The sequence below is a fragment of the Periplaneta americana genome, chromosome 2, assembly GCF_040183065.1.
Source record: "Periplaneta americana isolate PAMFEO1 chromosome 2, P.americana_PAMFEO1_priV1, whole genome shotgun sequence".
Lineage (NCBI taxonomy): Eukaryota > Metazoa > Arthropoda > Insecta > Blattodea > Blattidae > Periplaneta > Periplaneta americana.
In genome coordinates, this window is record NC_091118.1 from 169,337,652 (window position 1) to 169,350,484 (window position 12,833).

The 12,833-nt window shown below is 35.5% G+C and overlaps 1 protein-coding gene across 2 annotated transcripts in view; it reads left to right on the plus strand.

The window, feature by feature from the left end:
* Nucleotides 1–12,833, plus strand: part of LOC138694803 (uncharacterized) — a 29,101-nt gene that overhangs the window by 8,737 nt on the left and 7,531 nt on the right. For both annotated transcript variants that reach the window (XM_069818885.1, XM_069818883.1), the window contains exons 2-5: nt 5,329–5,408; nt 8,498–8,729; nt 9,994–10,188; nt 11,095–12,143. In XM_069818885.1, the coding sequence (XP_069674986.1) occupies nt 8,567–8,729; nt 9,994–10,188; nt 11,095–12,143 (1,407 nt within the window). In that variant the 5' untranslated portion in view covers nt 5,329–5,408; nt 8,498–8,566. The remainder of the gene's footprint in view (nt 1–5,328; nt 5,409–8,497; nt 8,730–9,993; nt 10,189–11,094; nt 12,144–12,833) is intronic.

The window sequence follows — 12,833 nt, forward strand, 5'->3', positions numbered from 1 at the left end:
CTCCGCACAAAATTAGTGCAAGTCTAGTCGCATGCTATTGATGTTCTGTTTAGAGGCAACTTATTTGTATACCATATAATATGTACAAAGAGCTCTTGTTGTTGTATTAATCATAGGGTTTTAACTTCAGTTTGGTTTCATTTGTAACCACATCAACAAATATTCAAATTTGTTTAGACTTAGGGCATAATTTTATTATCAGTCTAGATACAAAATAACTAAATGTTCGCCAAAGCGATAATTATGTCTGCTGTGAAATCTGCTTTCTTCCACTCAACGTTCTCATTCCTGTGCACTAATGATTTCTTCATTACTTCTCACTGCCAAATTACCTTTGTAATGTTGGTTATCGCGACTATTAATTCCGGATATAATTTGATTTATGTCGTAACCACCTCAGTCGATTTCGCAGCAGATATAATTACCAGTATAGCGAACATTACCGAGGTAAATCAGTCATTTAAATGTATGACACGAAAGAACATTTTTTGCTTCCGTGAGATCTGGTACGAAAAATATTTACCTGTATATTCTTATGGTCCAGGACGAATTCCTAGCATTGCGTTTTCAATGTTGTTAACCTATAAGCATAATAAGAATGAAGTATATTGTCAGTTGCCCTAACAATTTCTCTTGGACCTCTCGCTTATTATTTTGGTAATAATGTGATATCTTTTTGGTAGGAAAACTTGAATGTGGCCTAACAAACATTCTCATGGGGGGGGGGGGGAGAAAAAAGTTAATTTTTTTTCCACCATGTTAATGTCAAAACAAGTACTTTGAGCGCAATTAACGAGGGCCGTGAAAAAAATAAAGTTTTTCTGGGAGCGTTTACAGAAAGAAAACAGTTTCATTTTAAACTTTTATTGGAACAGATACTGCAATAATTGGACCCTCCCAAGTACTAACATTGTAACTCAATTTTTACATTTTTCAGAAGACGAAAATGAAGTTTTAAAATGATCGTGTAAATTAGTGTATACAAAAATGTAGAGTAACAATAAGATTTCACAAACAATTGGGAAGGTTTATAGCTATACAATGATAGTACTGGGAGAAAAAGAAACAATTTAAGACCATATTAACTAGGACAACTCAAAACCATAAAAAATTGAGTTACAATGTTAGTACTTGGGAGGGTCGAATTGTTCAGCCATTTTTCAATATATTCCCCATCGGAATTGAGACTTTTGTCAAACCGTGGGATCAACAGAGAGGTGCAGACGGCTGTCACACATTGGTTCCGATCTCGGGTGGAATGACAGGGACATAAAAGTTGATCCCACGGTATGAAAAATGTCTCAAATTCCGATGGGGAATATGTTGAAAATAGTTGAATAATTGCTGTATCTGTTCCAATAAATCTTTCCATAAAATTCTTTCTGTAAGCGGCCCTAGGGAAACATTTTTTTTTCACGGCCTCGTAATTGCACTCGAGTGGCCAAAATTTGTATAAGCACTTGTTTTGACATTATTAACATGATGGAAGAAAAAAAATAACTATCTGCCCCCATGAGAATGTTCGCTTGTAAGCGGTAGAAGGTGGACTGGGACTGGTCTGCATAGGGAAACGTGCGGAACTGCCCGTACTCCTGTGTATGACCACTCACCCCCAAGCAGATATTGTTGTAGAGGCTAGAGTGGTCTGCATAGGTATAATACAATCACCTGAACTTTCCGTGCTCTAATTTCTCCCGGGAGAACCTCGGAGAAAAAAAAAAACCCTCGAGGCCGCTTTGTCAATCACAAATTCCTTCGGGCATCGAACCCGAGTCGCCACGGTGGAAGGCAGAGAGGCTAACCACTTGGGAATTAACCGTTAATGTAAACACATTTGCAAGTGATTTATTGGCAAAAACTTGATTTAAATTGATGTAGATTACATTGTCAGGTCTTATAAATTGATGTTGCTCGCCGTAGTGTCGTGGTCTACTCTAAGGCGTCATGCCTGGGCGCGCACCCCTACTGTTTGGGTTAATTCACGTTGTGTATGTAGATGCGAGGCCAGCAGTCTTGATGACTGTGGTCTCTGGGCTGTCGCGTCCAGGATTAGGTTATAAATTGATGTAAAATATATGTCCTAAAAATAAATTTTGGCCAACCATTTGTTAATTTACCCAAATAAACTAATCTGGTTTTAAAAATCCACTTTCTGTTAGCGAATCTGATTGCAAGTGGCAATAATAATTCGATACAAATTTTGTTGGAGACGCCGGCTCTTTCTCTGTCACCTTTACGTAGGTGCCCATAGGTACAAAATGAAAATTTTGTTACTGGGAGTATCGCATTTTAGTCATTCTGGCTTTTGTTTCCAAAAGGAAATCAGACAGACCTTTTATTAGCACGGTTTTTTCTCATGTACGAAGGGGGGACCCGAAGGCTTTCACTGCAGCCTGAGGCTTATTGTGCTTACCACTCCAATTTGTGAATGATTGGGTACCCGAACGGCCGTGCTGTTGTAAAAATACAACACGTTGCACCGTGAACTTAACCCGGGCTATGGTATGGATGATATGTGAATTAATGATAGCTAAATGAGTCCGGGGTCCAACGCCGAAAGTTAACCAGCAATTCTGCTGCAATTGGTTGAGGTAAAACCTAGGAAAAAATCCCAACTAGGTAACTTACTCCAACCAGGATTCAATTTCGGACCCGTTCGTTTCGCGACCAGACGCACTGGCCGTTACTCCACAGCAGTGGACTTATTAGTTTTAACATAAATTCGTTGTTTGATATTGTTCCAAAAAAATTAAATGTTAAGATGTTTCAGACATATGATTCTTCTTCACCTGTAGCTTACGTAATTGTTCATTTTAGTTCTAACTACTATAACCCTAACAGTTGTATTTCGGAGATTCAATGATATTGTAAAATCTCATCGTTTCTCCTGCACATCCCACCTCCCAAAATAGAAGCTTGTAGTTTAGTGTTGAGCTTTTAATTCTTCTACTGTATAATAAATTCCACACATGATATTTGTCTCAATATCAAGAATTGTGAAAGTCTGATATTTGGAAGTTTCAGAATTTGATCTTTTCTTTATATTTGTTTCACTTAATTATGAAAACATTACGATTTCTGGTCTTGAAATTATAATCTATCCCCTTCACCCGTTTTTCCTTATTGTTTACAGTAGTGGGAGTGTTTCAATCGTTAGGTGTAGTGTTAATGTTTTTATACACTAGTCTGAGAATATATATAAAAAAACCCACCATTGCACATAGAATGCGTTCAACAATACGCGTCACAAAACCAAATTTATAATTCACTGCTAACGCTAGTTACTTCTAGGTGAATGCGTGTGTAAAAATTAAATGGTGCAAGTATAGCATTTCTCAATATTTTGGTATAAGTAATATTACTTAATGACTACACCACTGTGGCACTGATTGTGAGGTAAAACACAGTATCAGTTGCCCCTGAAAATTCGCTGCGATGGTAGATTGAGGAAGGTATTGTTCAAGGTTGTTGACCTCGCTGCGCGTTGACCTAATTGCGGTTTTTTTTTCGACAAGCGAAGCCAGGTATTTGTTAAATTGTAGTAACACAATGCTGCTAACGTGGCCAAGCGGTTGGCCTTTGTCTTCCACTGTGGCGACCCTGGTTCGATCCCCGCCTAGGTCATGGAGAAACATGTTGTGGACAAAGCGGGCGCAAGGGGTTTTTCTCGACGTTCTATCTTTTTCCTCTCACCGTTATCATCGTTCCCCTAACACTCCAAAACTACCCTCATTCAGCGAGGTCCTGAGCCAGCCCTCCAGAGCAAAAAAAATGGCAAGAAGTTGTAAATATTATCTTTAATAAAGACTGATATATTTTATAAACATTGACATTTCAAATTAACTGGCATTTAAGTAGTTTCTTTGCGTGAAATTAAATTTAATATATCCATGCAGCTGCAGTTATTCCTTTTGTTTCTGTTAAGTGAATTGAGAGTCCCTATTCCAGAAAACTTTGTGTACCGGTAATTTATCAAATAATTTTGTGAAGACAGTTAACGTCTCTGTGAGTGTTTTAATTGAAGTTAACACAGTACTTTTTTTAACTTATTATGCATGGACACACTAGACTAGTAAGATTTATACATCCAAATACCGTGACCACAACATGCTTAGGAAATTCAGAATATCTACATAGTGTATGATTGTCCCCCACCCCAACACTTCCCAAACAACTACGCATAATCTATGACTTGAGGCTTTCCCGGCGTTTGATATAGAATAACTCTTCTCGGGTTCTCAGCCAGGTGAGTTGGAGATTAGATTCCAAGCTTTCGACGGCTAGCTCTGTAAAAGATGGCAGAGCTAGCCGTCGAAAGCTTGGAATCTAATCTCGAACTCACCTGGCTGAGAACCCGAGAAGAGTTATTCTATAACCACACATAAAATCATTAGCATTAGGTCTCGTAGCCTGTGCCAATCCTACTTTTCGACAGCCTACTTTCGCCCTCCCCTCTCTCTATCTCTTTCCCAACTGTAATAAGAAATTGTACTTATAATATGTTTCATTCCACTGTTCTTTACCAGTGCATACAACGGTGATGAATTGTGAATAATTTTCTTCCTAGTCAAACTTACCATTCCAAAATATTGTACAGTATGTAGGGGGGGGGGGTACTTGCAGTCAAATAATAGTAACTGTATGTGCATTTTTTGTATTTAGAAATACAAATTTTGTAACCAGGATACAAGTAGAGCTAGTTTTGAGCCGCTCGTAAAGTGGATTCTGTTTCCCGTTTATATAAACGAATGTACAAGCTGTTATTAATTGCATTTCTTAAATATTGACTTGCATCCATTTTGTGAATGACCAGTTTTCAGGAACTTTTTTTTATTGGTCGTTCAAGACTAGCTTCACATTATATTGTTACAAACATTACTTATTCGAATGCATGGATTTCTGAAATACTGTATTATTAACTGCATGTACCCTATTGAGCATATAACTTTTTAAACCGGTAATGGTAGAAAATGTAGGTATTATGTGAATTTTGTATATTATGGACTTGTCTAGACGGAAATACGTACATTTATTTAGTTCGTAAATGACTGGAAGTATACATTATACTGTAGGATATGCACTTTGTTACAATAAAGGTGTTTTATATTCGTACGTATGTTAAAAAGTTATTTGACTGAGCTGTAGTGATCCTCGGTATGAATGAACAACAAGACGACTGTTTTCGTATAAGACGAGTATTTTCGCTGGACCAAAAATATAACACAAATGAAGTAAAAATTAGTATTTTTACCCTGGATCACTATAACTCTTGCAGTTATTTAAATTTATGCATTTGTGTAATAAAACAATTACATTTGCTTGTTTCAGGTTGAGATATTCTCAACTTTCCCCTTGAACTGTGACTACAAGAAGTCACCATTTCTTTTAGACAACACGGTGAATTGAATGTAAGTTTCACTGCAAATATTTCCTCTTTGAGAGTTTATTAAATTTTGTTAAAGTAAAATGTAGAACAACAATTCATAATTTAAAAAGTTTTCTAGTATTTCATTTGCTTTGGTTGTTTTCAAAACACAAAATGTTAAAAGACTGTGTGTGAAACCAGTGTTCGTAATTAATACGTGTACATATCACATCTGGATATCTTCGGAGATAATTAGTACACGACAAGAGAATATTATGCAAGAAGATTCATAGCTGTTAATATGGTAAACATCATTTTATGATCATGTAATCCAGGTTTTGATTTTAACATACCTTTTAATTTAAAAACTGTAACAATTTTGTTTCCAGGTTTCCAAATATGATCTCGTTTAAAATTAAGGTAACCAGATTTATTTTAGTTATGTATGAGAATTGGCAATTTATTTTTTCGTATACTTTGCTTCTGGTAAGTGTTTGATGGTTTAGACTGGGAATAGTTCATGTATTACAGGGGTCAGTGAACCTTACAGTAAATGGGTCAGAATATATGAAACTGCTTAGTTACCGGCAAATTATATTATTGTGCTTCAAAAATGGACAAAATCTATAATGCTTTACCATTGGATGCGGTTACACAGCTGGCAAAGAAATAAAAAGACGTGACGCTTTTATTTTTTTTTTAACTGTGTCTGTAAAAATAATTTAGAATATCATACAGTTCCAAAATCAGCAAGAGTCTGTATCTAATACAAGACATAGTAATATTGCGGCTAATTGTATATGAAGTACTTTTTTTTCTATGCTTAAGATGTAATCCTGCTGGACTAAGATAAAGATGGCTACTCTGATATAGAGAATAACAATGGTTCACATAATTAATTTTTGAAAGCTATTAAGAATTTCTTTTTATAGTAATGTTTATTGTAATTTTGTCCAGAATTTTTGAAGCAATAAATTTGTGACTCTTTTGTGATCTTGGCAGTGAACATCGCTAAAAATTTATTCCTTTCTTGGCTTGTGTAATGTTGTGCAATTTCGTTCATGTTTGAACTTGTTGAGTGTGTTAGGGAGGGGAAGCAGTGAGCATGGTGGGAGCAAAGTTGGGTATTGGAGGGGATAGGAATGTAGTTGGTAGGAGTGGGGATGACGTAAGTAGGGAGGATGATTCAGAAAGATGGCAGTCGTGTAGGGGAAGGCCGTGTTGCCCCAGACCGGCTGCACTTGTCGTTGGAACTATACCTACCCTACATCATCAGTTGAGGATTGTCTCGTGATAGTGACAGTTCACCTGGCTACATTGGACCATGTGTTGTTCAGTGTGGTTAGTTACTTTCAATTTGACAACTTTAGTCATTTTTTGAATTTTAAATGTATATGCTGGACAATTTGGCCAGACATTTTGGAAGAATTTGATTTTTTTTACGGACTTTCAACTTATTATTAAACTTCATAATGGGTCATTACATTAAGCGGAAAAAATAGGTAGGAATAAAATCACGCACACAATTGTTATAAAAATTACATATCTGACATGCTTCAAGATTTTATGCTGGTAATGACATTTACTTCAAAACCATGACTTTGGAAGGCACTGATGCACTCAACACCCTCACTCACCATACCATACCATACCATACCATACCAATACATCCTGAACGGTACCTCACCACACACATTCTCAATCTCACTTCACATCTTGCTCTTATAATCCAATCCCACATCTCTCCTCCCCCCTAATCCCCCCCCCCACACACAAACACACACACATACTAGTTTCAATATTCATAACATTTTATAAGCAATAGTTACATAACTTACAACCAATCTCTGAAGGTTCGGAATTTATAGATTTGTATTTTTCTCTCCGTAAGTTTAATACTTCTAAAATGACATGTTGTTAACAGGGTCATTGCAAGTTAATATTACACACACCTGTATTTATTTATTTACTTACATACAGCATCATAATATAATATGTTCTTTTAATATACTGGAGTTCTCTTCTAATCTTCAACTAAGACTGAAGACAACTTCTTAACTTCCCTAGAATAATTTCTCATTTCTTCTGCTGATATAAAGCAATGTAATTCAAAATGTGTTCAAATTACATAACATTTGTAGTATATTTATTTTATTAAATATTTTATTAAAATTTAAATACGGAATTTAAAATAAACGAGTGATAACTTGAATGTAGGGTAGTGCTGCTGTTGTGATTTGTTCTTGTGGCAACTGTTTAGATGGCTCTGGGGCACACTAGACCAGACCTTCATTATATTACTGGTAAAAATTCTTTACTTTGCATATTCCTTAATATACAATAATTTGAAGGTAAAACATAACGCAACATTTAATTCTTTGAAATATTTTTATGTAGCGATGCTTGTTGACATAGCATTTTGTATGAATACTTAAATTGAGTTTATTTTCTAAACATATAGGCCTACTTGGTTCAAAAAACTCCTTTGAAACTTAAAATAATTACATTTTTACCGTAAGTTTCTTTATAATTAATCTGACAAAAATATCGATTGTTGCATTTAGTTCAAATTACTTTTAGTTCGTTCAAATTACTTTTAGATCGAACAAAACTATTATCTATTTCAATAATTAGCTCAGTCAAAACAACCACAATACTACACTGCTAGTGTTTTCCCTCTAAACTCTTAAATTTTGAGTTTTCTGCATGGCAATGGTTTTATATGCAGAATAACATCTTGACTGCTCTTTTTATTTCGTTCTGTTTTGGTTCTGTTTCAGTTCACGTTTAGTTTCTTCGAAATTTAGTTTTGCAAATAGTTCCTGTAATTTCAGTTACATTTTGTAACGCACTTCATTTATTACGTCCGTTTAATGTTGCGTCCAACTCGTCTTTGTGATTTAGTTCGAAATTTAATTGCTCTCTGCTCCTCCTCTGTTATCATTACAACCATAATTTGTAATATTTGTAGAAGCTTAAGATAGTGATAAATATAAGCAGCATGAAAGAATACTGTAGTGTTTAAAAATGAAATGTATTGTACTCTTGTATCGGATTTTTTTCTCTTACAGATTCAAGATGAGACTACCAACCCAGGAATTCTCATTCTCATTGTGTATGTATTTGTTGTAGTCCCGTGCAAGATGCGACCCGCTACTAGGAACGCTGTCCTCTGCTCACTGCGTGAAACTAAAGGAAAACATGTTGGGGCAAAAGGAAGGCCTCGTCCGTGCCGTGGCCCGAGTGTTTCCCCTGGAGAACACCTCAAAGGAGGCATTGGCTGGGCCCTGGAACGAGAAGAATTCATCACTTTACTATCACACTGTACCAAACAGCGTGGGTTATATAGACCCAATAGAGGAATGTGAGTAAAACACATTATACTACTGTCATATCTGCAGAATATTTCTTGTTTAAATTTTGGCTTGTAATTCAGATTCCCTAACTTTCGCTACAATTCTACTTATGTGTGAAACTGAGGTCTACTAGACATATTTTACCTGAGGTTTCATTGCTTAGGTAAATTATAGCGAATGGAATTCTAAAACTTGCTAAACAGTTCGAAAAATGCGTCTGTTTTTGGTTTTGTACGAAAATTAAGCAGACTATTCTTTGAAGCTGTAAAAATTTCAAAGTATTATTTGAAACTTCCTTATTTCTCATAATAATCACAGTAAATTAAGGATTCGGATGTTTTATTATACGTCCAATTTTTAGTACTGTCTCTTGGTTAAAAATGCAATTTGAAAATAAAATAAAATCTGTTCCTTTGAGTACAAAGGATTGACTGTAAAAGTCATCTTGTGTCTCATTTGATGAACATATTCTGAAGTAAAAGTTCTAGAATCTTAGCATTCCTGTGCTTTTGTTCCTTTCATGAATCAAAATAATATATGGAGTATGTGTTCTAAAAAAAATGTAGAAGTACAAAATATTCGAATCTTGCATAAAGTATTAACGAGATTTTGATTACATAATTGTGAAGGAACATTCCTTTAAATCTTTGTTCTTCATACTGGTTTTGTGTGTTTTTCGTTAGAATCTTTGTGTTTTAAATATTAAAAGGAATTTTTCCTAAAGGAGAATACTATGCAGAGTCAGTGAGATTAGAACTAAATTTGGACACCTTGCTTCTTAATAAACTCCCTCTCCCTTACGTAACCAGAGGGGAAGTGATAAGTAGATTGTATTGTTTCAGTTACGAGTTACATTATCTTATATAATACAGTCATCTTCTCCTGAGTCTAGTTTCAAGAGAATGTTCTTATGTTACACTGCTTTTAATGGTGTAGAATATCACATCGAATCTAGGTGAACATTTAGTGGGGGAAGAGAGAACATGTTTCCCCCTCTTTCTAGTTACCCCTCTCAAGATAGCATATAGGCGAATGATTGGTTCATACCCCTCCAGGTTTTTCTTTTCGTTACCCCTCAAGTTATTCTATATAGTCTATGTAATAGATTGTTTCTCGTCATTTGATACTACACTCCTGAACTTAACACTTATTTTTCTTTTTTTACATTTCCTCCAATTAAAAATATAAACATAGTGATTATAAAATTTCGTGTGGAAGTGAAGTTGTGATACATATCAACAATGAAAATAAACAAAACTCGTTTATTTACAGCTTGGTCAATGAACCACGATTCAGCGGCGTCGATGTTTGCACCTACATTCCCACCAGCTTTGGATCTGGAAAACTTTCAGGATTTGAGCGATTATTGTTGCAAACCGCCACAAGACACATCTTCTGTCATGGTGGGCGCCACAAAAGATTCCAGTTGTACTGTACAAGACGATGAACTTAATACACCTGATATAGGTAAATACATCATTTCTTTCTACATTCTCTTGTTTTAATTTTGAATTTCTTTGGTTCTTGTTTACATATTGTGACTAGTCCCGATATTTTTTTCATAAAAGCTACACCAAAGGAAGCACAATTTTCCTTCACTTCACTGATTTCTCTGAGATGTATATAGTGATAAACACATGATTTAATTTTGCAGCCACAAATATTTTAAACATAAAAATCGTTTGATACTTACCTGTATATTCTAATGCACTGTTGTAGGCCTCCCCCCACTTGTTACTAATTACCAAAGCTCAGGATAAATTACTTGGAAACTAGTTTCCCTAGTATTGCGTCCTGAACCTCGTTTGAGTTACATTTATAGCAAGTGGCGAAGTGGCTACAACAGTGCATTAGAATATATGGTATCAAATGATTTTTAAGTTGAAAGTATTTGTGGCTGGAGGCTAAATCCACATGTTTATCATTATATACATCTCACAAAAGCTAGCGAAATAAAAGAAAATTGTATGCTTTCGTTGGTGTAGCTTTTGTGGAGAATTATCCAAATTCTGTAATTGTGTAAATTCGATTGTCTGAAGAAAAATAGTTTTCAAGCAACAATTTTATGCAAGTTATACAATCTACGTCTTCAAATATGTTGATATATCTTGTTATAAAAACAAAATACATTACATTATGAAAACAAAATACATTACGTAATTGGATGCATAAATGATTTTCTTTTAATGAACTGTAGTTAATAACTTCCTTTATAACGTGTATTTGAATATCCTGAAGTCCTCTTTACACTCTGATACACTAGTCATTAAGTCTACATAGCAGACTAAGTAGACTCGGTCATTTGATATTAGCCTATGCTGTAGATATGAAATGTTAATCATATAATTGACTCTTATGCATTCTTTCTTCCAGGTTTTCAACGTGAATTTAATTTCACTTCTTCAAATGTTTTGCAAGAAGACAACAACCCAGTGTGTCTTCTAGACCCGGAGGGATGGGGAATTCCGTCACTAGATCTTCCACAGATATCCATTGCAGAAGAGAAATCTACCGAGACTTTGGAGAAGGAAGACATTGACACTACACACAAAGCAGATGGGATTTATATTGATGGGGGTTGGGATCTATCTGTGGGTCATGAAGAGGAGATTGTTTCTCAGAATCAAGAAGAGAAGTTGTTGATAGTTTCTCAAAATCAAGATGAGGAGTTTGTGATCGTTTCTCAAAATCAGGATGAGAAGTTTGTGAATAAGTCCGTACATACTAAAGAAGAAATGGGTACCAACTTTAACAATCAAACTGTGTATGAAGTAGGAGATAAACTAGTTGTTAAAAACATCAGTTTTGATAATTTTGAGTCTGTAGATAATACAGTAATTCCTCCAAAAACATGTACAAGTGACATTAAAAACATACACCTCGAGTCTCTCTTGGGAGCTGCTCACAGTGTTCAGACAGTAAGTAACAGAGTTACTTCAGTCGATAGTAGTAAGCAGGAATCTGTAAGAAAGTTGACTTTGGAAAGCCTACTGTCTGATAATATTAATGAAATAAGTACCACTGTGGAGTCTAAAGAGAATGAGCAGAGAAGTGTGAATGGACATGTGGCCGTTTCAGGTGAGACTACAGGTACTGATAGTGTTCAGTACCTGTTGAGAACAGATCTGTCGCAAGTGAATCAGGAAGAGCAATCACACGCTCTCGCAGAAGTGGACATCACTGCAAAGAATATTACTAGCCAGAGTAGCGAGTCTCTTAACAGCATGGCTGGGAGTACAGTCAGTGAGGACAGTGCAGAGCAGACACAGTCTTCACATCCAGAGGACACCACACTGAGGAGGAAGATGAAGCTGACACTACCGCCATTGCTCGCTACAGATGAGATCAGCACACCAGTGGTTCTGGACACGCTGCTTGGAGGGAATGGAAAATTTGATTTGGTGAGCTACGTGTTTGATAATGTAAGTATTAATTTATTTTGAATTATCGTTTCTGTACAGTCTAACCTCGATACAATAATTTTCTGGGGACTGGAAAAATTATATTGTTACATCAGGGTAATTGGTTGCATTGAGGGGTTATGAAATTTTTCCCAAGTTCTGAAAGAGAATATATTACAAATAGCATAATAGTAATATATGTTACAAGAGCAGTATGTTGACGTTTTCATGTTCGAGGAAAAGTTCGAAAAAGCGAAACGTAGTTGAGCTTTTTTAATTTCCGAGAACATGAAAACAAACATACCGCTCGTGTATCGTACATTATTTTGTGCGACGATCGTTTATTACATACCTGAAAGACGAATTTCTAATTAGTTGCAATGAAATCTCCATGTTTGTTTCTGTTTAATGACGGCAACTTCGGAAAACCAAAATATCTTTCTTCAACATTGTTGCTATAAAATGTTTTCTGTGTTTACTCCAGCAGGCCGTGATATACGTCTGTCTCCCCCCCCCCCCCGTCTATAAATGCGAACTTAAAACAAACGGTAAGGTTATGTAATGATTTATTTTTCATTTTAATATTTTAACAATATTATTTATATAACATATTGCAGTAATAACATCGGCATCTGGAATCTTGTTGATTTTTTCACGGCTTCCTTAATGTTACTTGTATCAGGAATGCAATAAGTTTCGTGGAGTAGTAGA